General features: G+C 42.9%; 2 protein-coding genes across 2 annotated transcripts; one reads left to right on the forward strand and one right to left on the reverse strand.

Moving 5' to 3' along the window:
• The first annotated feature begins 954 nt into the window (after window positions 1-954).
• rnf2 (ring finger protein 2) lies at window positions 955-13,194 on the forward strand. The gene is made up of 9 exons (XM_085388343.1): window positions 955-1,089; window positions 5,171-5,267; window positions 5,383-5,543; window positions 8,254-8,336; window positions 9,280-9,412; window positions 9,493-9,592; window positions 11,418-11,590; window positions 11,703-11,892; window positions 12,467-13,194. Exons 2-9 carry the CDS (start codon window positions 5,181-5,183, stop codon window positions 12,566-12,568), a joined length of 1,029 nt encoding a protein of 342 aa, XP_085244469.1. The 5' UTR covers window positions 955-1,089; window positions 5,171-5,180; the 3' UTR covers window positions 12,569-13,194.
• Window positions 13,195-15,803: 2,609 nt separating this feature from the next.
• On the reverse strand, window positions 15,804-18,590 carry LOC146648937 (actin-related protein 2/3 complex subunit 5-like). Its single transcript, XM_085388225.1, has 3 exons — window positions 18,531-18,590; window positions 16,580-16,756; window positions 15,804-16,390 (listed from the first exon to the last, which is right to left on the reverse strand). Exons 1-3 carry the CDS (start codon window positions 18,588-18,590, stop codon window positions 16,328-16,330), a joined length of 300 nt encoding a protein of 99 aa, XP_085244351.1. The 3' UTR covers window positions 15,804-16,327.
• Between the last annotated feature and the right edge of the window lie 2,790 nt (window positions 18,591-21,380).

A 21,380-nucleotide genomic window follows, 5' to 3' on the forward strand; every position in this document is an offset into this window, starting at 1 on the left:
TATACAAAATAAAGAAACATACATTTTTCAATTGGCTTCACCTGTTCTGATTCAGTTACATATGGAAAAGGAGTTTATGTTTAAGTTTTCATAATCAGCACTTTGTGCTGTGTTATAAGGAAATCTCTAAATTATTCTTTAAAACGATGACATTATGATGACATTGTGAATAAGAAACACTTTGTGTTATATTAACATACACATCTTTATAATGACTTTTTTAAAAAACTGCCAGGGCTTCGATATTATTATGTTTGCACTGGAAGGTGTCTGGATAATGGCTGCACACAAGCGTCACAGGTTCCTTCTCACACAGCAGCTCTGTTTCCCAGCTTGCATGCCAAAGTGTACGTGGGCAAGATACGCAAACCTAGAGCTGCTCCCAGCGCATTCATGAGACTGTGAATGTGTGTGAATGTTCGACAGAATCCGCTCAGGCACAGAAAAAGTCACTGAGGTTGGTGGTGTAAAGTTCAGAATAACTATATTAGAACCAGTCCATTTACCACTGCACCATCCACCAGTCCAATAAAAAAAAAACAACAACACTTGTTATTCAAGATTTTATATTTATGAGGTGGGTTTTTCATAATCATGATTAACTATATCATATATCAGAAACTATTTATTTATTCTCCCATCACTCGCGAACAAGACCCCGAGATACTTGAACTCCTCCACTTGGGGCAGGAACTCATCCCCGACCCGGAGTGGGCACTCCACCCTTTTCCGGCTGAGAACCATGGCCTCAGATTTGGAGGTGCTGATCCTCATTCCCGCTGCTTCACACTCGGCTGCGAACCGCTCCAGTGCGAGCTGGAGGCTCATGACACACATTTTTCCATATAATAAGACAATGGGCCATAATTAGGTGAAGCTGGCTTCCGTTAAAGTGTTTTTATTGATTTTGATGGGAGTTTGGGTGATGGGTGTGTAGCAGTGACTTCTACAGTCATTGACGTGTACAGATGTCACCTGATCAGGCTTCCAGCACAGGACTCGGTTTCCCAGGTTACGTTGCTTCTTGTGTGTCCGCCATATTGCCTTCGCCTAAACGCGCTGGCTGGATCGTCTCTTACAACTGAAAATGTAAGTATGGAAAAATGATGTTCCCAGCTGGGATCCCTGCTTCGCTCCTGTGTGGGAAGTTGTGGTTAAAAAGCTCCAGGCGTCAGTTTGTGGTTGTTTCACGCTGTTTTCTGGAGGCTGGACAGCCGCACAGCTCAGCTCAGGACAGCGGTGCTCGGCTCTTGTCTGTTGTTGTTTTCCCCTCTGTCACAGCCACAAATTACATTCGTGACTCCGTCCCGAGTATTTTATTGAATAACTCGTCGTGTAATTGTGTGTGCTATTTAAATGGAAACGAGATGAGTGTCCGCCACGATCGTGCGGTCTTTGTCACGGTCTGTGTTCAGCTCCTTTCTGGCGTTAGCGCTGCGAGGAGCAGCTAGCCTCTTCGGTAGCCCGTGGTTAGCAGCCGAGCACCGTGGGTTCATTGAAATCTGTGCTCGAGGTCTGCCCGTGAACAACAGTTGATAAGCTAACACTAATAACTTGGTGGAAAATTAATATCAGAGTCGACTCAGCTGCCTGTGCGTTTGAGAAAACCCGTTTACACGCTAACAGCCGTAGAGACCGTGTCTAATTTGAATGTGTGCTGCACACAGGGTTTTGTTTATGGACACAGATTAATGATTGCGGTACAAACACGTCATGGTAATGTACTGGTCAACGCAGCCCCCGTTTTACGTCCCATTGTACTGCGTTTATTGATATTTTATTCTTCATATGTGGAAAGATTGTGTAGCTTGCCTTTCAAACCGCTCGTTGTGTTTTATGTGAACCACCCCCATTTTCACCTCTTTAGTGCTGGGTATCGCAATGCATTTTGGGTAGTCTTTGCCATGTTGTTATTCGGGCAAAACCAAAACAAAGACAGAGGCCAACAGGTAATAAGGAGCAAAGCTGCAAACACCCAAATGATACGCAGCAGACAAGACAGAGAAATAAGGCCAAGCAGGGAGGCACAGAAGTCTAACTTGAAACTTATTAAGGTCTCCATTATCTGCAGCAGCTATTCTTTACATTACGAGAGTACACTGTAAGACAGACACACATATATACAGTATAACATTCTGACTAGACAAACCTCTCAGACCCACAACAGAACAGCCCCATATAACACAAATAACACTGGTTTCTTGTATTATCTGTACATAGACGAACTGTTATTAGGAGTGATCCGTATGCCCAGGTTACACAACCCTGTGTGTCGTGAGCACCAAACACATCAGCTCAGTTAAGAATTAGAAATTATTTTCCATTTTTCAGTGGAGTACCACCTAATCTGCGTGGAGTCGTTATAGCGACCCCGTGATGTCATTTGTTTGCGTGAAATGTGAAATGCCTGCTGTTTGGCGTGTGACTTTTCGTCAGACACCACAGTGTTGTTTTTTGTGTGTCCTTTTCCCTTGTTGTCCACTTTCGGCTTGGATTATCGCGAAGGAGTCGTGACTCATCGAGCGACTCTATTGACCAGCCCATTGATGGCAGTCTGTTGACGACACAATTTCAGATAGCTTGGCCAAATAAGTACTAAAAAAGTATCTGGTAACAGGTTCTAACACCCAATGGAAAAGCCTAAAAACCGAGTTGAGTTGAGCCAAGCCGATTACTGGGGTATTAGTACCTGTGTGGATACCAGTGAGAAGTATACAAGGGCTTCTGTGTGTCCGAGGTGTCATGATGGTACCCACTCATAATCATTTCATAGATGGGTTTCCTTTAAGGATCACACTGAAGCGTCTAAATGTGGGTGGGCGGTATAAACGGTATACGGTAGAAACAATATGAATTTGGCCAACAGTTGAGATTTTGGCTATACCGCTCTACCGCGATAGCGCATGTTGATGTTGTCATCAAGCTGCACCTGTTTTGGTCGAAAGCGTTGCAGCGGCTGCAAACAATATCATGTGGAAATTATGCCGGGCGACAGTCATAGTGATATCTTTGACTGCCTCACACACTTCTGAGGATTTTCAAAAGTTCTTTACTGAAAAAATTGATAATATCAGAGCACATATCCCGCTCCCATCCCACGACCCTTCTGAACCACCTGCATGTTCATTCTCTCCAAATTTAAACCAGTTTCATTATCCCATCTTTCTGATATAATAATGCCAACTACGTGAAACCAACTACGTGCCCCTTGGATGTGTTACCTACGCCATTTCTCAGAGATGTGCTGAAGACAGTCGGCCCTAACATCCTCGCTATTGTAAATGGCAGTATCTCAAATGGAACTGTTCCTCATTCGTTTAAACAAGCTGTTGTCCAGCCGTTTCTAAAAAAACCTGGTTTGGACCCGTCAGTTCTTGGCAATTTTAGACCAATCTCTAAGCTGCTATTTTTGTCTAAGGTTTTCGACAACTTCAGTAACCCTACAAACGTCGCTGCTGTTTAGTTTTCTGTCCTCATTTATGTTGGAAGTGATAGCAGAGCTGTACGTTTTAATTTTCTCAGCTAGCGAGCTAACTTCCTGCTAACTTCTAACTCCGTTGAATTTAATAAATTGTGTTTTCCTGGATGTTAAACTTAATTGTTACACCTGGTAAAGCAGCAACGCTGATAATTTTATTACAGATGAAAGAATTTAGACAGTTTGTAACTCTCAGTGATGCCGCAGTGTTTGTTTGACTTTGGGACCTGAAAAGGACGGAGTTTTGGACCCAGATTACTCCGCGAGGCTCCTGACTACGGCAGCCGTAATACTCCGACAATCCATCAAGCGGTGCGGCTTCGTAGCAACCAAAGTCGTACTAAAACATTTTGACAGATTTCTGTAGCACATAAAATCGGTTCGAGGTCAGTAAGCACAACCAGAATTCATACATAAGGTGCACCGGATTATAAGGCACACTGTCGATTTTTAAAAAATTAAAGGATTTTAAGTGCGCCTTATAGTGCGGAATATACAGTATACAGAAGAAAAGAATATATCGTGAGATATATTGTTACCGTACATGCTTCAAATTATACCGCGATATGGATTTTAGGCCATATCGCCCAGCCCTACGTCTAAATAAAACAAGACCATAAAGCTTCCTAACAACCCTATTACATCTAAAGAGTTACATTTGTTAAAATGATAACATGACAATGAAATACTGTTGAAGGCGATGTTTCCAACTGCTATCCAAGAAATGCATTTTACTGGTGCAGTGACTTTAGCTGCTTCAGTCTGCAAAGTATAAAAACCTCTTAGTCCTTTCCATGAATGGAGACTATAAAGAGAGCGCGAGAGAGACGAGTCCCTCCAAGAGTCCTGAATTAAAGTCTGAGAGAAGTCAGCACCCACAAGTTTAAAACAATATTTTAATCTGCATGTCTGCCTGTCAGCGACACCTGAATATTCCCAATGAGGCACAATAAAGGATATTCCTATTCTGTTCTGAGCTTAGATGGGGATTTTATAAAATAGACACTGTAAACACATTGTTTTCTAATTCTATATAAACTTACTGGCAGCTTAATTTACTATGAAAGGTATAAGTAAATAACTATAATAGAAAAAAAGTACAGAGTAAGACCGTGGATCAGTGTGATGTCTCTGACAGTGCTGTGTTTCATCCAGTCGGACAAACTGGGTGAGAAGCTGGACTGTGTCAGATGCCAGCGCTAACACTAATGTCAGTGCGTTTATGGTAAAAAGTTTTGCTGCTGCTCATGAGGAATGAAGGGTTTGTGCGTCCGTGTTGACTTCTGCATTAATCGCAGCGCTGATGTGCTAAAGCAAGCTTTGAAGGAAACAAATCGTGGCTTCCTGTGCGCTGTGAATCCAGCACGGTGAACAGAGGTCAGCGGGCAGTGAGACCTTTTGGTCTTCTGCTCTCTGATTGGCTGACTTCCAGTCCCATTCCCTTTCCGCCCAACCCCCCACACCCCCCACCAACCCGACTCCCTGTCCACCAGTTTTTTGTCTTTCTTTCTGGTTGTTCTCCTTTTTGGATTTTTGGTTCATTGCTGAACTTTTATTTTACTCATTGACATTACAGGTTACATGTTTATGTGTGACAATAGAAAGTGTGCTGTGCTTACCATTAATTTGGAGTGAATAACTCATTATCATTGATTTGCAGAAGAGTCTCCATTTTTCCTTTCTGTTTTTCAGAGTTTCAGTGATGACTCAAACAGTTCAGACCAATGGGGTCCAACCCCTCAGCAAGACTTGGGAGCTGAGTCTGTACGAGCTACAGAGGACTCCACAGGTAATCACTAACACCACCTCATCATCAGTCAGCCTGTGGCACGGCTGTGTTTGTGATTGTTAGGCCTGGTTCGTCTTGGTGCTAACCTCAGTCTGTGTGTTTGCTTCTGCCACAGGAGGCTATCACAGATGGCCTGGAAATAGCGGTGTCACCCAGGTCCTTGCACAGTGAACTTATGTGTCCTATCTGTCTGGACATGCTGAAGAACACGATGACTACCAAAGAATGTTTGCATCGCTTCTGTGCTGATTGCATCATCACAGCTTTGAGATCTGGGTGAGTGCACGGGAACACCTGAGTAGAGCAGGGCGATATGGCCAAAAATATTTATCACGATATATATTTGAAAATTTGCGATAACGATATAACTGACGATATAATTGATGCGAGACAAAATACAACTCCACAACATTACTAGCACAAAAAGACAACCTTCCATTTATTTTCACTTAAACAAGAAGCTGGTTTTTATGTACATTAAAGCTTTATAAAAATGTAACAGTGCAAATGCAAATTCCTTGCTGAAAGTTTAACCCAAAGGCATTTCCAGTAGAAATGGGCTGACATATCCTGAGCATAACCATGTATAATATCCACTGAAGTTAAAAAGAGGTGCTTTGCAACATTAAACTGCAGTGTGCAGTACGTATTTTTCGGACCATAAGGTGCACGGGATTATAAGGCACATTAAGCGAAACAAAGCAGTCAGATAAATCAAACTTTATTAAACTCATTCTTCTTGCTTCCTCCACTTCTGTACCATTGATTCATTAATGTTGAATTCTCTGGCAGCTGCTCTATTCCCATGTTGTTGCAGTATATTAATGACTAACCTCGTATTGTGGATGGATTATCTCAGTTGTTCTCCTGACTGAAGTTTGGTCCGTTTACAGCATCCTGCCATGCGATTGCATTTGTCTCTAACCATGAGGAACCTTCACGTGTTAGTGTTCGTCCTCCAGCTTCACTGTTTATGTTATGCTAACATAGCTGTGTCGCTAGCGATCACGTAGCACATCATTATATACCAGCTAGCCCAACTTCAGTAACCCTACAAACGTCACTGCTGTTTAGTTTCCTGTCTTCATTTATGTTGGAAGTGATAGCAGAGCTGTACGTTTGATTTTTTTTCAGAAATCTCTCAGTCAGAACATGCAATATCATGCTTAGGTAACTAGCGAAACTAGCGAGCTAACTTCCGCTAGCTTCCTGCTAACTTCTAACTCCGTTAAATGTAATAACTTTTGTTTTCATGGATGCCTGGAAGTTAAACTTTATAGTTACACCTGGTAAAGCAGCAATGCTGATCGTTTTATTAAAGATGAAAGAATTTAGACAGTTTTTAACTCTAAGTGATGCTGCAGTGTTGTTTGACCTGAAGTATACAGAGTTTAGGACCCAGATTACTCCCAGATTTAAGAGCATCTTAGTCCGACAAATACGACGGCCGCTTGCATGTTCTGCAAAAAAATGTGCTTTGTCATGTATCTGACGGACAAACACCAAACCAGTTCCACATCACGGAAGTTGCACCATTTGTACAAACCAATTCTGGTTCATCTGTTTCACTCAACAATCGGCCATGTGCGTATGAAAACAAAGGCACTGTGCATGCGCGTTTCACTCATATTCTATCGCGATATTTCATTTTCCTATCGTTGCCTAACATTATACCGGTATTACCGTGAACGGTATAATATGGCCCAGCCCTACACCTGAGTAATATGACCGTCACAGCTGGACAGAGAGGGCGGCAGTTAGGGCTGCACGATTAATCGTTAGAAAATCGCGATCTCGATTCATACTTGTGTGCGATCTCATTTCCAAATTAGCAGGGAAAAAACAACGGAGAGCACGTCAGGGATGACGAGAAAGTGACAGGAGAAAATCCGTCCCGGTCAACCACCCAAACACCAATAACGGGAACCTTATACAGCGCTTCCCTATACCCGTCGAACTCCCGCAGGCACAAAGACATTACGGAGGCTATCACTTATCACCTGACCAAAGATATGGCTCCATCAACACTGTGCAAAACGAGGGATTTAGGAAAATGATCAACACCCTAGACAAACGCTACACAGTGCCGTCCCGCAACTATTTTTCTATTGTTGCACTACCTGCTCTGTACACGCAGCGTCGAGCAACGGTGGAGACGGAATTTCAAGCAGTACAACATTTTGTTGTTTTTATGTTTATTTATTGTTTTTATGTTCAGTCTCAACTGTTACGAAGTTGGTGTGCAGTTAATAAGTGCAATAAATATTTATACTGGAAAAGAGAATCGTGAGAGAATCATGATCTCAATTCTAAACCAAAAAATCGTGATTCTCATTTTATGCAAAATCGTGCAGCACTAGCGGCAGTGAAGTCACGGAGCATCTGTGCAGCCTGTCGGGAAGCCTGTGTAGCCTTCCATGATTGGTATTGGCTGAAGCGAGCTTTATTCAAAGGCCAGAGTTAACGGCCAAATTTAGCCCAGGAAATTAGTTTTAACTTTTTATCAATGAGTTGCTCTTTCCAAATCCACTCTCTCTTTTAATGGCACTAAAACATGGCTAATAAAACACATTGCACCTACCCCACAGGATATTAGCATAGTAATAATACAGCAGTGAGACTGGTTCAAAAAGCCAAAGCTTCTCACCTGAAGGTTGATGTGTGAGAGTGACCATCTTACAGTCACAGCACCTGCTTCCACTCACACTTACAGATATAGGCATTAGGCATGCAGATGCACAGTAACAGTCCGAGCATCGTCTCATGCTGATGGGCTAGCACAGCCTCAGTGTGGTATGAATTTTCCTTGTTTTTGATATGCTGTTTTCACATACTGTCACTTCGTCTGTTGTTGTTCAGGCTTTCACAGGTCATGAGTTTTGCTTTCATAACACCGATACAGACGTTAGAAAACAACTGAGATGTTGTGCATGATTACCTGTTGTTCATGTGGAAGTGGCACTGATGCCGTTTGCTGTCTCCGCAGTAATAAAGAGTGTCCTACCTGTCGTAAGAAGCTGGTGTCCAAGAGATCGCTGCGTCCAGACCCCAATTTTGATGCTCTGATTAGTAAGTGATGTCAGGAAAGTTGTGCTTTACATCCACATGTTGATGGTTTCTTATGCCTGCAGGAAGAACATTTTGTGTCATTTTCACATTACTGTGGAAGAAGAAACATGGCAGCATTTGAATAATGAAAGCAGCAACAAAGATCAATCCATAAATAAGTGAATAGATTCATCAATACACCTTTGTTTCCTGTGACACGACGCCAGCAAGTGTTCAGTTACACAGCGATGTTGCTCCAGAGGTTTAAATAGTGCCAAGTGCTTATTTAAAAGTGCAACAGATGTAGGGAGGAACGAGACTTTCTGCTGCTTTGTTTTCTTTGCTCTGTACCGTCTCCCTGAGAGTAACGGCTCGTACTGCAGAAAAGATATGGGATGGATCATTAACAGTTTTATGATCCTGATGAATCTTTTTCATATCTTTACTGGAGAGACTGGTTCTCTTTGTAGTCTTCGAGCTAATTTCTCACAGAAAAACCCAACACAGCCTTTCCATTTAAAAAAAGGTATCCACATAGATGCCTGAGTATTCATATGAGCTAACCTGCTGTGTCGTACACCCATCAATCCCCACTGAGTCATGTGCACATCCTAAGGTCAAAAATCATTTCTTTAGTTTTCTCAGTTTTAAAAATCAGATGATGATGATTACAGCACAGTATGAAATCACTACAATCAACAATTCTCCAAAATCACTATTTGGTTCATACTCAAGTTTTCTGTAGAGAAACATAATACAAAATAAATGTTTTTTAAACAGAGCCTTCATTAATTTATTGTAATTGGATCATTATGTAAAAACAAATTGTTATATACGTGTACTTTCAGACCTGTAAGACACAGTCTGAAAACATGTGTGTGTATATATTATACATAGTTATTTCCTGTTTATTTACGTGTGGACATGGTGCGTGAAGTCTTTTGTGGCATTTTTCTACTTTCAGGTAAGATTTACCCGAGCCGTGACGAGTACGAAGCCCACCAGGAAAGAGTTTTGGCCCGCATCAGCAAACACAACAACCAGCAAGCCTTATCCCACAGCATAGAAGAAGGGCTGAAGATACAGGCTATGACCAGGTAAAGGACGTGTACAAATGCTCCAAATACTCACATTAAACTCAGTCCATTTCAATGAATGCGAGTTACCTCTGTGTCAGACTACAGCGTGGTAAGAGACACACAGTGGAGAACGGCAGTGGAGCTGAGGATAATGGAGACTCTTCCCACTGTAGCAACGCTTCCGTCCACAGCAACCAGGTATGATGTGGTATACATGGATGCTTTCTGTGTACCGCTTAAGCCTCTTTTCCACGTGTACCTGTTTGATTCAACTGGACTCGATTTTAGGATTTTCCATTAGGTGTTATTACCTGGTACAAGCTACACGCAGAACTTTCAGGCCGTGTTGCTGTAACAACCTCACCCACATTGACTCAGCTGTAATGGAAAACAACCTAAGCCGAGTGTAGTTGATTAGGATTAGGTTGATTTGGGGTGGCTGTTACTCAGGAGGTAGAGCAGGTCACCTACTGATCGGAAGGTTGGTGGTTCGATCCCTGCCTCCTCCAGTCTGCATGTCATGTATCCTTGGGCAAGATACTAACCCCAAGTTGCTCTCCGACGCATCAATCGGCGTGTGAATGTGTGTGAATGTAGTTAGAAAGCATATAGAGAAAGTGCTTGTGAGAATGGGTGTGATTGGGTGAATGTGGCATGTTGTGTAGAGCGCTTTGAGTACTCCGGGAGAGCAGAAGAGCGCTCTATAAGAATCAGTCCATTTACCAATAGGTACTACTGGAACAGAGGCATTGGCGTCTTTGTCTTCCTTTTCTTTATTTTTCATGTAGAGCATGACTAGGGCTGGGTATCATCACTGACTTCTATCATCGAATCACAAAGTCCCCATTGATTCAGTGTTTACTCAGTCGGAAATATTATAATTCTGATCATTTACATCTCCTTACATTTATGTCTGTGTATAAAAACAAAGCTGACACTGTGAGACTTCATCAGAGCATCACAGCAGATGTCTTTGTGTCAAAGTAACTGAGGATCAAACACAGAAAAACGTGAAGAGATTTTCCTGTCCTGGCTTTTTACAGCAGATAATAGGGCTGCACAATTAATCGTTAGAAAATCGCGATCTCGATTCATACTTATGTGCGATCTCATTTCCAAATGACAACGATTTTTTTAAAAAAAAAGAAAAAAAAAGACGCCGATTGTACCGCAGTTTGATCCGGGACGTAATCTGCATGAAAACAAGCGCTCACTCTTCCTGCTCAACAAATGACAAGGGCGGAGCCTTATACCACGTGATACAGAAGCTGTGCCGTGTGATGCTAAAATTAGCAGGGAAAAAACAACGGAGAGCATGTCAGGGATGACGAGAAAGTGACAGGAGAAAATCCGTCCCGGTCAACCACCCAAACATCAATAACGGGAACCTTATACAGCGCTTCCCTATACACGTCGACCTCCCGCAGGCACAAAGACATTACGGAGGCTATTGGGGTTTTTGGGGGATGTTGCTAACTCCGGGTCCGATAACAGGCACCACACCCGCAGTAGATGCGCTCGGTGTGAGGTCTCGCAGCAAGCTATCAAATATGGCGCATTTCTCGGCTTTAAAAAAAACCCGTCGCCAGGTGTTTCATCATTCGAGGTGTTACCTCCTTTGACAGTATCAGCTTAAAGCACTTGTTGCAGGCTGCTGAGTTTGCATCTTTTGTTGTGAAGTACAGCCAGACTTTGACCGCTTCGCTTTGGGCATTTTTAATCTGTAGCTCTGCTCAAAAGAACGTACGTACCTGGGCCCGCCTACTATCCTCGGAAACGTAAAATGATTGGCTAGAATCCAAAGTGTATGACATCTCAGGGGAAAAAAAGGCACCGGCATAATGGCACCGGATACCGGTACCCATCCCTACTGGTACCAGGAGCTGTTATCTAATGGGAAACCCTGAAAAGCGTGGCGAGTCGATCCGAGTACTAATGGAAAAGAGACGAACACACGAGTGTGAGGACCACAGTGATTTTTAGGATGGGTGATCTCTCTTCATCTTTAACTGTGGTTCTGTAGGAGGCCGGGCCGAGCATCAAGCGCACCAAGACAAGCGACGACAGCGGTTTGGACATGGATAACGCTGCAGAGAACGGGGGCGGGGACTCGGTGATTGATGGTGGTGCCAGTGAAATAGAGCTGGTCTTTAGGCCACACCCCACCCTGATGGAGAAGGATGACGGTCACAACAGGTAGTCAGACATTGCTGCTGACACATCCATTTCAATATAATACACACCCTACGTTAGCTCTGAAAATCCAGTTCCTGCACATATTCACACGAGTGCTTTTGTGTCTGCACAGTGTGGAGTTTGTCCCTCGCTACATAAAGACATCCGGTAACGCCACAGTGGATCACCTGTCTAAATACCTGGCTGTGCGACTGGCTCTGGAGGAGCTGAGGAGAAACGCTGAAGCCAGTCCTGTTAATGTGGAGGCAGCTTCAGAGAAACAGTACACCATCTACATACCTACAGCTGGAAACCAGTTCACTGTGAGCACCCACACAGACACACTCAGCTTTACTAAACATATAGCTATCCTGTCTTTTTCACTGTGATCCACACAGACGTGGACTGAAGGCTGTTGTCCCACAGACTTCTGTAAGACCGGAAGACTTTTTGCACCCACAGTATGATAATCTGGTGGCCATTAGTTTTAATTTTTCCAACCCATGTTTTTCTTACAGTGTTAGGGGCTGGCACAAAAATAAAACAAGTTATATAGTATAGCATTATTATTAGTATACCAAGGTTTAGCTTTGTGGTTTTATTTTTAAAGTGGAAGAATTCATGTTGGCTGTAGTCAACGAGGCACCACACTAGGGGGCGCTAACCACTTATTCCCTTTTTTTAATCCTTGAGGAAATGATGTAAAACACTGGCACTTGGCACATTTGATGTAGACGTACGATGTTGTAAAGGGATGTGCACAAAGGTGAGACAGCAGGTTTAGCTTTTCTATGTGCAAACACAGTTCACAGTAACAACAACAGATTCAATGGCTACATTCAAAATACTGTGTGATTCAGTGTGTTTGGGAAATGACGTGTTGAACTCTGTCCACAGGTGCTGAATGGTTCCTTCTCCCTGGAACTGGTCAGTGAAAAGTACTGGAAGGTCAACAAACCCATGGAGCTCTACTTTGCCCCTACTAAAGAACACAAGTAGACGGCCAGGAAAACACACACACACGTGCGCACACACACACACACACACACACTCAGAGGAAAATCAAATGCATGGACATGGATACCTGTGCGGCACACAGAAACAAGAGCAGAAGTGTATTTCTGAAGGAGATGACAGGGTTGACTAAAACCCTCAAAAGGACTCTTGTACATAGAAGAAACCCCTTGTTTTATATTATCTGTATCCGTGTTGTTTCTATCTTAGTATGATGTAGCAGATCAGAACAGCAGCCGACAGACTGGGCTGCTGACAGTAACTGTGGATTCTCTCCAAACAAATCCAGGGTCCATCTATAGCGTGAAGTTAAAAGCACATGGTATATTGTCTTCATCTGGATGGCCTTTAGGCCGGGACTCGTGGGTCTGTTTGACTTTGGAAACCGCCCTGCATCACATGGGTGACATGTGGCTGGGTTTAGGGCCTTAAAAACCAGGACCAGCTCTGTCCAAACAGTGTAGGAGCACACGATCACTCCCAGTGACCTCCAGGATATCAGAATGATGCGCTTTGTTAAAATGCCTGTGAACAGTTTGCCATGCATTAGTGGGCCATGTACGATGCATCTGACATGCATGGAAGTAAATAAAAGCCACAATGTGAATATGTGTTGCATTGAAATGTGTTTCTGTTAGAACACTCTTCTATATATAATTATGGCGGCACGGTGGTGCAGTGGTTAGGTCCTGAGTTCGACTCCACTGTCCAGCCTTGCTGTGTTTTGTTTGTGTGGTTCTCTCCCAGTACTCCCAGAACATCACAGTTGGTTAGGGTAACTGGTGATTGTGAATGGCCCACAGGTTTGAATGGTCGCTCGCCCTGAGACAGGCCTGTCCGGGGCGTGCCCCGCCTCTCGCCCTGTGGTAGCTGGGATACGCTCCAGCATCCCTGCAGTCCTGATAAGCGGGAGAGAATCTTGCCACGTGTGACTGTTAGTTTACGTGAAAATGGAAACAAACCAACAGATTTGGTCGTCTTGTCACGGTCACAAAGTTGACGTGTACAGCTGGTTTATGAACCCTGATTTGAGTTGGAGAATCTCAGTTGCCCTGATCTGTAGGAACAAACTGTCTTCTAATATCTGTGGCTGCTCTCTATCGCTCATCCTTTTATAAATGTCTTTTGTAACAGTATGTGTGATCGGAGGCTTGGACAGTTTGACCTTTACAGTATTTATCCTGTTTGCTGAGGGTGGCTGTCCATCACAGGGAGGTTAACTCGTTGCTCTCACAGACACATCCTGGAGAAATCTTTGATACAGTTTGTTTCATTTTCCACCCAGCAGTCAGGTTCCTGAGTGTTTGGAAGAGAAACTCCACGGAAAGGGTGATTCCTGAGTGAGTGCAAGTCTAAACGTGTACCGTAAATGTTGTGACTTTGTCAATTTGTGTTCAGACTGGTTGCCAGTTGGTACATTTCAACAAACCACAAACATGTGCAGAGTTTGAGCTGTGCTAGCGTGAGCTCATGCTCGGTTGCATGGACACTACTTGTGAGTGATTACTGAAATGTGTTGATGAGAATGTGAAGGGAATAAACTGTCAGTACAGCCTGTGTCATGTCATAAACTTGTTTTCACTGATGGTGGGAAAAGGAAGTGTTCAGACACAGAACATGGAAATGACTTGGTTTCATACAAATATCATGTTTGATATCCTGTAACGTGTTTTCCGTCTGTCTTTAAAACCTGCAGCTGTTAAACAAATGGTATAGCACAATGCCATGTTTCTGATTAATGTATAGTATGGGTTATATTAGAGGAGTTGGAGAATCTGTTAATTTAAATAAATGGAAGTGCTCTGCTCACTGCAAGTCAAAATGTTATTAGAGAAACGTCTAAATTATGGATAAAAGTCGGTGAAGCAAAGTTTATAAAGTTTAGAACGACTCATTTGTTTCCTAAACCTTGAAACTAAAAAACAGCAAACATTCTTTCTTTGGATGCAGCTCGTCTCAGGTGACGATTTGCTGCTATTCTTTCATTCGAGTCGATAACCAGAGAACGATCTTTCTGCACAGTAAGTATAACTTGGGTTCTGGAGAGTGTAGATGACACTTTACTCATTTCTGCCGTTCTAGAGAAAAAGGTAGTTAAGCAAAATGTAGCAGCTGAAGGAAAAGTAGAAACTAGCTGTTGCAACTAACCTCAGTGCTTGAGCAGATACCGTTTCGTTTTACTGACCTATACATTATTCTGAATAAAAATAGTTTGAGCAGAAATCAACATTGGACTTTTGAAAGTCACAGAGGAGCGTGACTTTCAACTTTAGCAAAGAAAATGGTCCCATTTCACAAAATACACTCACCATGAGAGAGAACCCTACGAGTCACAGCGTTACTCATGTTTCGTTTAGGACGAGTGCATCTGATCAGCAGTGTGTGGAGCTTGTATACTGCATCCTTCTGTTTGGTCAATAAAGCTGAATCTGAGTTCAACATGGAGCACACGGTGCTGTTTCTGCTCTGTAATCATGTTTGACATCCTTTCAGTTCAGTGGAGTCCAGTGTTACATGACCTCGGCATAGAGCTGAATACATCAGTGCAACTTCACATCAAAGGTATTTTTAATGAATTGGATTCAGTTGTCATATTAAAGTTTTTCCCCTGAACATTGGCTGATTCTATCATTTGTTCTGCTACTTTGTAAATAAAAAATATCAATAATTATAGTCATTTGTTAGAAACATCGCTCAAAATACCAGAATGTTAAACAAAATTAGCTTATGTTTCATTTAATGATGCATTTAGTTTTGGCACATGTGGCTCTCCATAGACTCCACTGGTTTCTTGCACTGAGGAAGCCAGACTGCACCAGTAAAACAGTCCTATAAAGTCTCACATCTGGATGACACCCATAGATGAGATGGTGTTTTACTCTAGCCTGGTGCACAACAAACACTTAAACTTGAAATAAAACTTATGAATATTATAGTAAACACGATCATTATTTACAGGCATATTGTGTCTAATACTTTACTGGCTCAAAGTCATCACTCACATCACTCGCCCATAAAGCAGAAAGCCTCAAAAGGCGGTTCATCAAAGACCGTCCGGATTTCTCAACACGCTCCGACGGCTCTGCTCGTCCCATCACTAACAACTATCCTGCTGTTGTGATAAAAGCAGAATACAAACTCATTTTCAAATGTGTGAGCAAAACAACTACAGTAGTTTTATATGTATAAAAGGATTCAACAGAAGCAGAAAAGACAAGTGTTCAGCTTCGGCTCTTTATTCTTTTGTTGTTTCAAATATACAAAGAATCAACGTAAGAAGAACAGCCACGAATCAGGCTGAACCAAACCCAGTTTTGGCATGAGCAGAAAAAAAAAAAAAAGTGGACAAACATCTTGAGAAAGTTGAGGGTAAACAGGAATGTTTCCTCTGGATGAGTCCGACTCTACCAGAGGAAAAGGGGAAAGATGCAGAGAAGACAGCGCGAATGGTGCGAGAGCCAGCAGAGCAGCCGGGGAGCTGTTTAAAGGAGGAGCTGTGGAGCTGCTTTGCGTCTGAGTGAGAGGTCTCTTTGCAGGGATGCCAAACAGATTGTGTGAGGTGCCAGCACCTTGCCGCCTGACTGACACCCAGCACTTTGAAATCCTAGAAATGTGTGTGAAATCCAGAAAGTAGAAAAAAAAGTAGAAAGAAGAGCAGTTGGAAAAAAAGTCCTATATAAAGACAGAAGCTCAGAAACACAATCAGCTGTGGCGTGTGACTGGACGCTGCAGGTTCGGCGACCATCAGACCGTCTTCCTCGCAGTCAGGACTCTCACGATAGAGCCAACTCCTCCCACTGCCAGGGCCTGAGGACGCACAGAAAAGAAACGTCCATAAACTTTTCTCTGCATTATGATTTGAGGGAATCGTCTGTGATTGTGATCAAAGCTCTGGCTTTGTGAACGTGGCACTAACCACTTAATGGAAACTGGTTTCGATTTCAGCACAATTTCCACTCTAAGATTGTATTAGCTTAATTAACAGAAAGCACTGACCTTTTCATGCCACTGCAGGAGTACAGCACTACTGTTGTCAGAGGGCTTCTCAAAGCCTCTGTAGATGTATTTCATGAGCAGATCCACTCCTGCTTTGTCCAGAGAGCCCACAGCCTTCTCTATGTCACTGCTCTTGAAGCTGCTCAACACTTTGACCACCAGCTGCTCTGCTCGCTCCTATGCACCAACACACATAAAGAGGGGGAGGATACTGCATATTAAAAAGCAGGTACCTAAATGAACACTTTCCATCAAGACATCTGAGCTCCCACATCATTTCAATTCAATTTTATTTATATAGCCACAATTCACAGCAGTTGTCTCAAGGTACTTTATATTGCAAGGTAAAGACCCTACAATAATACAAAGAAAACAGCAAGCACTGTGAGGAGACTGGGAATGAAAAACTCCCTTTTAGCAGGAAGATGACTCCAGCAGAATCCCACTCAGGGAGGGCTGGGGAGGAAGACAGAAAAAAGAAACGCTGTGGAAGAAGAGCCAGAGATTAGGGGTGGGTTTTATTCATCGATGCATCGATTAAAATCGATTCTGGCTTGGATAACGTGATATCGATTCATTAAAATCCTGAATCGATTTTTTAATATAAATGTATTTTGCCCAAAATTCCAGAATCTCTGGTGAAACGTCACAAAATTTTGACAACCACCAAACAGCTAAGACAGTGAATGAGAGCAGGAACACGGCTTCTGCACATAGACGTAAACACAAAGCGTGGAGCAGAATCGGTGAGATGTCGCCTTTCTCACAGTCGGGGCTGAAAGCCGACAGCTCGCTGATTCTGATGTTTCGGCAGGTCGAGCTTTGTGTTCACGCCCTTTTTGCGCCGATTCTGAAGCTGTTAGTTTGATCTCTCTCCAAACAACATTGACCGAACCAGCAGCAAAAGCAGATCCAAACTACGCTTCACATAAACATCGTCATGAATTCACTCTGACTTTTGCTGTTTTGCTTCCACCAGGATAAAATCACACTTCATGCACAGCTCTCTCTCTCTCCCTCTCTCTCTGTACTTCAACAACAGTTTCCCGTCTAAAAATCTGTTTTCTGCATTATTTGCTTGCTTGTTACGCACAAGTCTACCGTTGTTTACAGGCTGTCGGCCGATGTTGTTTTTACTTACTTCTGAAAAGAAAACCTAATTTCTGCTGTTCAATACTGAACAAACTTAAACTTTTTAAAATTATGCAAAATGCAAAACGCCGTGTCTCTAATAAAACCGCTGTAACTTCAGAGGTAACGTTCATATGCTGATTAATGGTTTTCTTTCATTTTTGATGTACTGCAGAATATTTTTATAAAATTCCAGAACAGGAAAATCTCCTTCATGTTTTTCTGTGTTTTATCTTCAGCGACTTTGACACAAAGGCCTCTGCTGTGATGCTCACACCTTTGATAAAGTCTGGAAAGTGTCAGCTTCCTTTTTATAGATACAAAAATATGTAAATGTACTGATCTGAATTATATTATTTCTGACTGTCAAAATTTCCCAGATTCAAATCGAATCGAAGATCAAATCGATTCAGGACCTTGTGAATCGGAATCGAATCGATTCTAGAAATCAGTGACGATACCCAGCCCTACCAGAGATGAATAATATCTCATATGCAGAGTGATGTATAAACATATAGTCAGTGCACAGTCAACACTCAGTGCATCACGGGAAGCCGAAACCTACTGCAGGGTAACCAAGGGAGGATTTAGGTTCATTTGATCCAGCCCCAACTGCATGCTTTATCAAAGAGGAAACCTTTAATTTCAATGTGGAGGGGTAGCAGCTCTACTCTGAGCCTATCTCTAAGACAGAGACAAGAAGAGGACCCCAGGACTACAGGCCTGACATCCCATGTCATGAAGACCCTGGAAAGACTCATCCTGGACCAGCTCCGACCCATACTCAGACCACGTCAGGGATCCTCTTCAGTTTGCTTACCAGCCCCTTCTCGGAGCTGAGGATGTCATCATCTATCTGCTCAATCGCGTCTGCACCCATCTAGACACGTTGGCGAGCATTGTGAGGGTCATGTTTTTGACTTTTCCAGTGCTTTCAACACCATCAGGCCGACCCTCTTGGGTGATAAGCTTACAGCGATGCAGGTGGATGCTTCTCTGGTGTCCTGGATTGTTGATTACCTGACAGGAAGACCACAATATGTGTGTGTCTGACAAGGTGATCAGCAACACAGGAACACCACAGGGGACCGTCCTTCCCCCTTCCTCCTCACCCTGTACACCACACACTTCAGCCACTGCACAGAGACCTCCATCTTCAGACGTTTCCTGATGACTCTGCGGTGGTTGGATGCATCAGCAGGGATGATGAGTCAGAGTAGCCAGAGGGCTGTGATGTGAGCAGAATCATCTGCAGCTTAGTGTGGCAAAGACCAAAGAACTGATTGTGGACTTTAGGAGGACCAGGAAACCTGTGACACCTGTTTCAATCCATGTGGACTATAAATACCTCGGAGTACACATAGATAATAAACTGGACTGGGTTAAAAACACCACTGTACTCTACAGGAAGGGCCAGAGTCGTCTCTAAGGTCCTTCAACATTGGTCAGACAATGCTCAGGATTTTCTATGAGTCTGTTGTGGCCAGTGCTATCCTCTATGGTGTTGCATGCTGGGGCAGCAGGTTTAGGGTTGACTCCCTTAAGGTGGTACCTGAGAGGCAGCTATCATCCAAGATGAAGACAATGCTGGATTATACCTCCCACTCACTCCATGATGTGCTGGCTAGTCACAGGAGCACGCTCAGTGAGAGACTAAGATTACCCACAATGCACCACTGAACAACACAGGAAATCATTTCTGCCTGTGGCCATCTCCCTGTACAACTCCTCCATCTAATGCACAGTACAGACTGCAATAGCTACACACTGTTGCACAAGTGACAAAGTTCACAGGTTAAATGTCCCTCATATATTCTTGATATTTATAATTGAGCTATTTGTATATATTAGAGCTATTTCTTATATTTCTAAACTTTGTAACATATTGTATCATGTAATTAGTTTAGTCTATTACTGTTACTGTCTTGGAGCAACTGTAACCCACGTAAAGTATTTCGATTGTTTAATATGTGCATTGAAGGACATGTCCTGGTCAAAAATGACTCCAAGGTTCCTCACAGTGTTACTGGAGGCCAAGGTAATGCCATCCAGAGTAAGAATCTGCTTAGATACCATATTTCATGTTACCCGTCTTATCTGTCTTCATGGATAGATAAAGCTGGGTATCATTTATGTCTTCTAATGATGCTGCCTAAGGGAAGCATGTATAATGTAAACAGAATTGGTCCTAGCACTGAACCCTGTGGAACTCCATAATTAACCTCAGTGTGTGAAGAGGACTCTCCATTTACATGCACAAACTGGAGCCTATTAGATAGATATGATAGAAACCACTGCAGTGCAGTACCTGTAATACCTACAGCATGTTCTAATCGCTCTAATAGGATATTATGGTCGACAGTATCGAACGCTGCACTGAGGTCTAGCAGGACAAGCACAGAGATGAGTCCACTGTCAGAGGCCATAAGAAGATCATTTGTAACCTTCACTAAAGCTGTTTCTGTGCTTTTTCTGTGTTTTTGAAAAAAATTGCAATAAAAAGAGGTTTGAGATGATCCTATAACTAGCTAAGACAGCTGGGTCAAGTGATGGCTTTTTAAATAACAGTTGAGGGCCTGTGGTACATAGCTGATTGATAGAGAGACTACGCTTGCTCCTCACCATCAACCAACCATCCTGTTTTTCCGGCTGCTAGGGACAACCTGCTGGGGAAGAGCTAATGGTAGCTATGCTACCTTTGGTCACACTGACTACAAGGGCCTGGCTAGTATTATGTGTGAGGTTAAAATATTTTGTTCTTCATAAAGTTTTGTTAAGTCAAATTATTTAGATAAGAAATATTATTAAATAGCAGGTGTATATAATGCTCTGATGGTCTGTTAAGTATATATACTTAAGTCAGGTCGATGCAAGGAAACTAACCAAATTAAACCAATTCTGCCAAGAAGAGTTTCCAATCAGTCCAGAATTATGCCAGAAGCTTATTGATGGCTACCAAAAGCATGTTGTCAAGGTGCAACCAAAATATGTTAACCAAATATTAGTGGGGGTATATGTATATAAGCAGCATGGGGGTACAGTGGTTAGGACTTTTGCTTCACAGCAAGAAGGTCAATTCAATCCCAGGTCCTGGGTTTGAATCGACCATTTGGCCAGAGCCTTTCTACTTTGAGTTTACATGCTCTCCCCATGTCAGTGTGGGCTACCTCTGGCTTCCTCCCATAGTCCAAAGACTAACTGGTGACGCTAAACTGACTATAGGTGTGAAAGTGAATGGCTGTCTGTCTCCCTGTGTTAGCCCTGACTGACAGCCTGTCCGGGCTGTGCCCCATCTCTTGCCCCATGGCAGCTGAGACAGGCTGTAACTCCTAAGCAGTTAATGGAGCTTTTCTATGAAAACCTTTTAATTAAAACTGAAGCGTTACTCTTGGATTATGTTTCATTTAAATCTCTTAGGAAAACATAAAGAACCACATTCAGAGAAGTTAAATGCCACTGTGGAGTATCGCAGCTGTCGGCTGGCCCGCGCGATCTGATATCGTCGTGTTGGTGTTGTTCCCAGATCAACATAGTAAATGTTGTTCCAGGATCAACATTGCAAGTGACCAATCAGAATGTTGTGACGTCATACTTTTGCGACTTCGGGAAAAACCGCCGTAAAACAAAAAAACTGTACTTAAGCTGCGAGAAACCGCCTCTGTCCGCCGAT

This window comes from Rhamphochromis longiceps, linkage group LG18 (genome assembly GCF_057381845.1).
Source record: "Rhamphochromis longiceps isolate RC_006_pf linkage group LG18, R_longiceps_female_GT1.1, whole genome shotgun sequence".
NCBI lineage: Eukaryota > Metazoa > Chordata > Actinopteri > Cichliformes > Cichlidae > Rhamphochromis > Rhamphochromis longiceps.

Excerpts from the sequence above, each read along its gene's own strand:
- rnf2 (XM_085388343.1), top strand. The coding sequence starts at position 5,181 with ATGACTCAAACAGTTCAGACCAATGGGGTCCAACCCCTCAGCAAGACT. Across the intron at positions 9,593-11,417 it reads CTTCCGTCCACAGCAACCAG|GAGGCCGGGCCGAGCATCAA; the intron begins GTATGATGTGGT and ends GTGGTTCTGTAG. Across the intron at positions 11,591-11,702 it reads AAGGATGACGGTCACAACAG|TGTGGAGTTTGTCCCTCGCT; the intron begins GTAGTCAGACAT and ends GTGTCTGCACAG.
- LOC146648937 (XM_085388225.1), bottom strand. The coding sequence starts at position 18,590 with ATGGGTGCAGACGCGATTGAGCAGATAGATGATGACATCCTCAGCTCC. Across the intron at positions 16,757-18,530 it reads TCAGCTCCGAGAAGGGGCTG|GAGCGAGCAGAGCAGCTGGT; the intron begins GTAAGCAAACTG and ends GTTGGTGCATAG. Across the intron at positions 16,391-16,579 it reads TCCTGCAGTGGCATGAAAAG|GCCCTGGCAGTGGGAGGAGT; the intron begins GTCAGTGCTTTC and ends GTGCGTCCTCAG.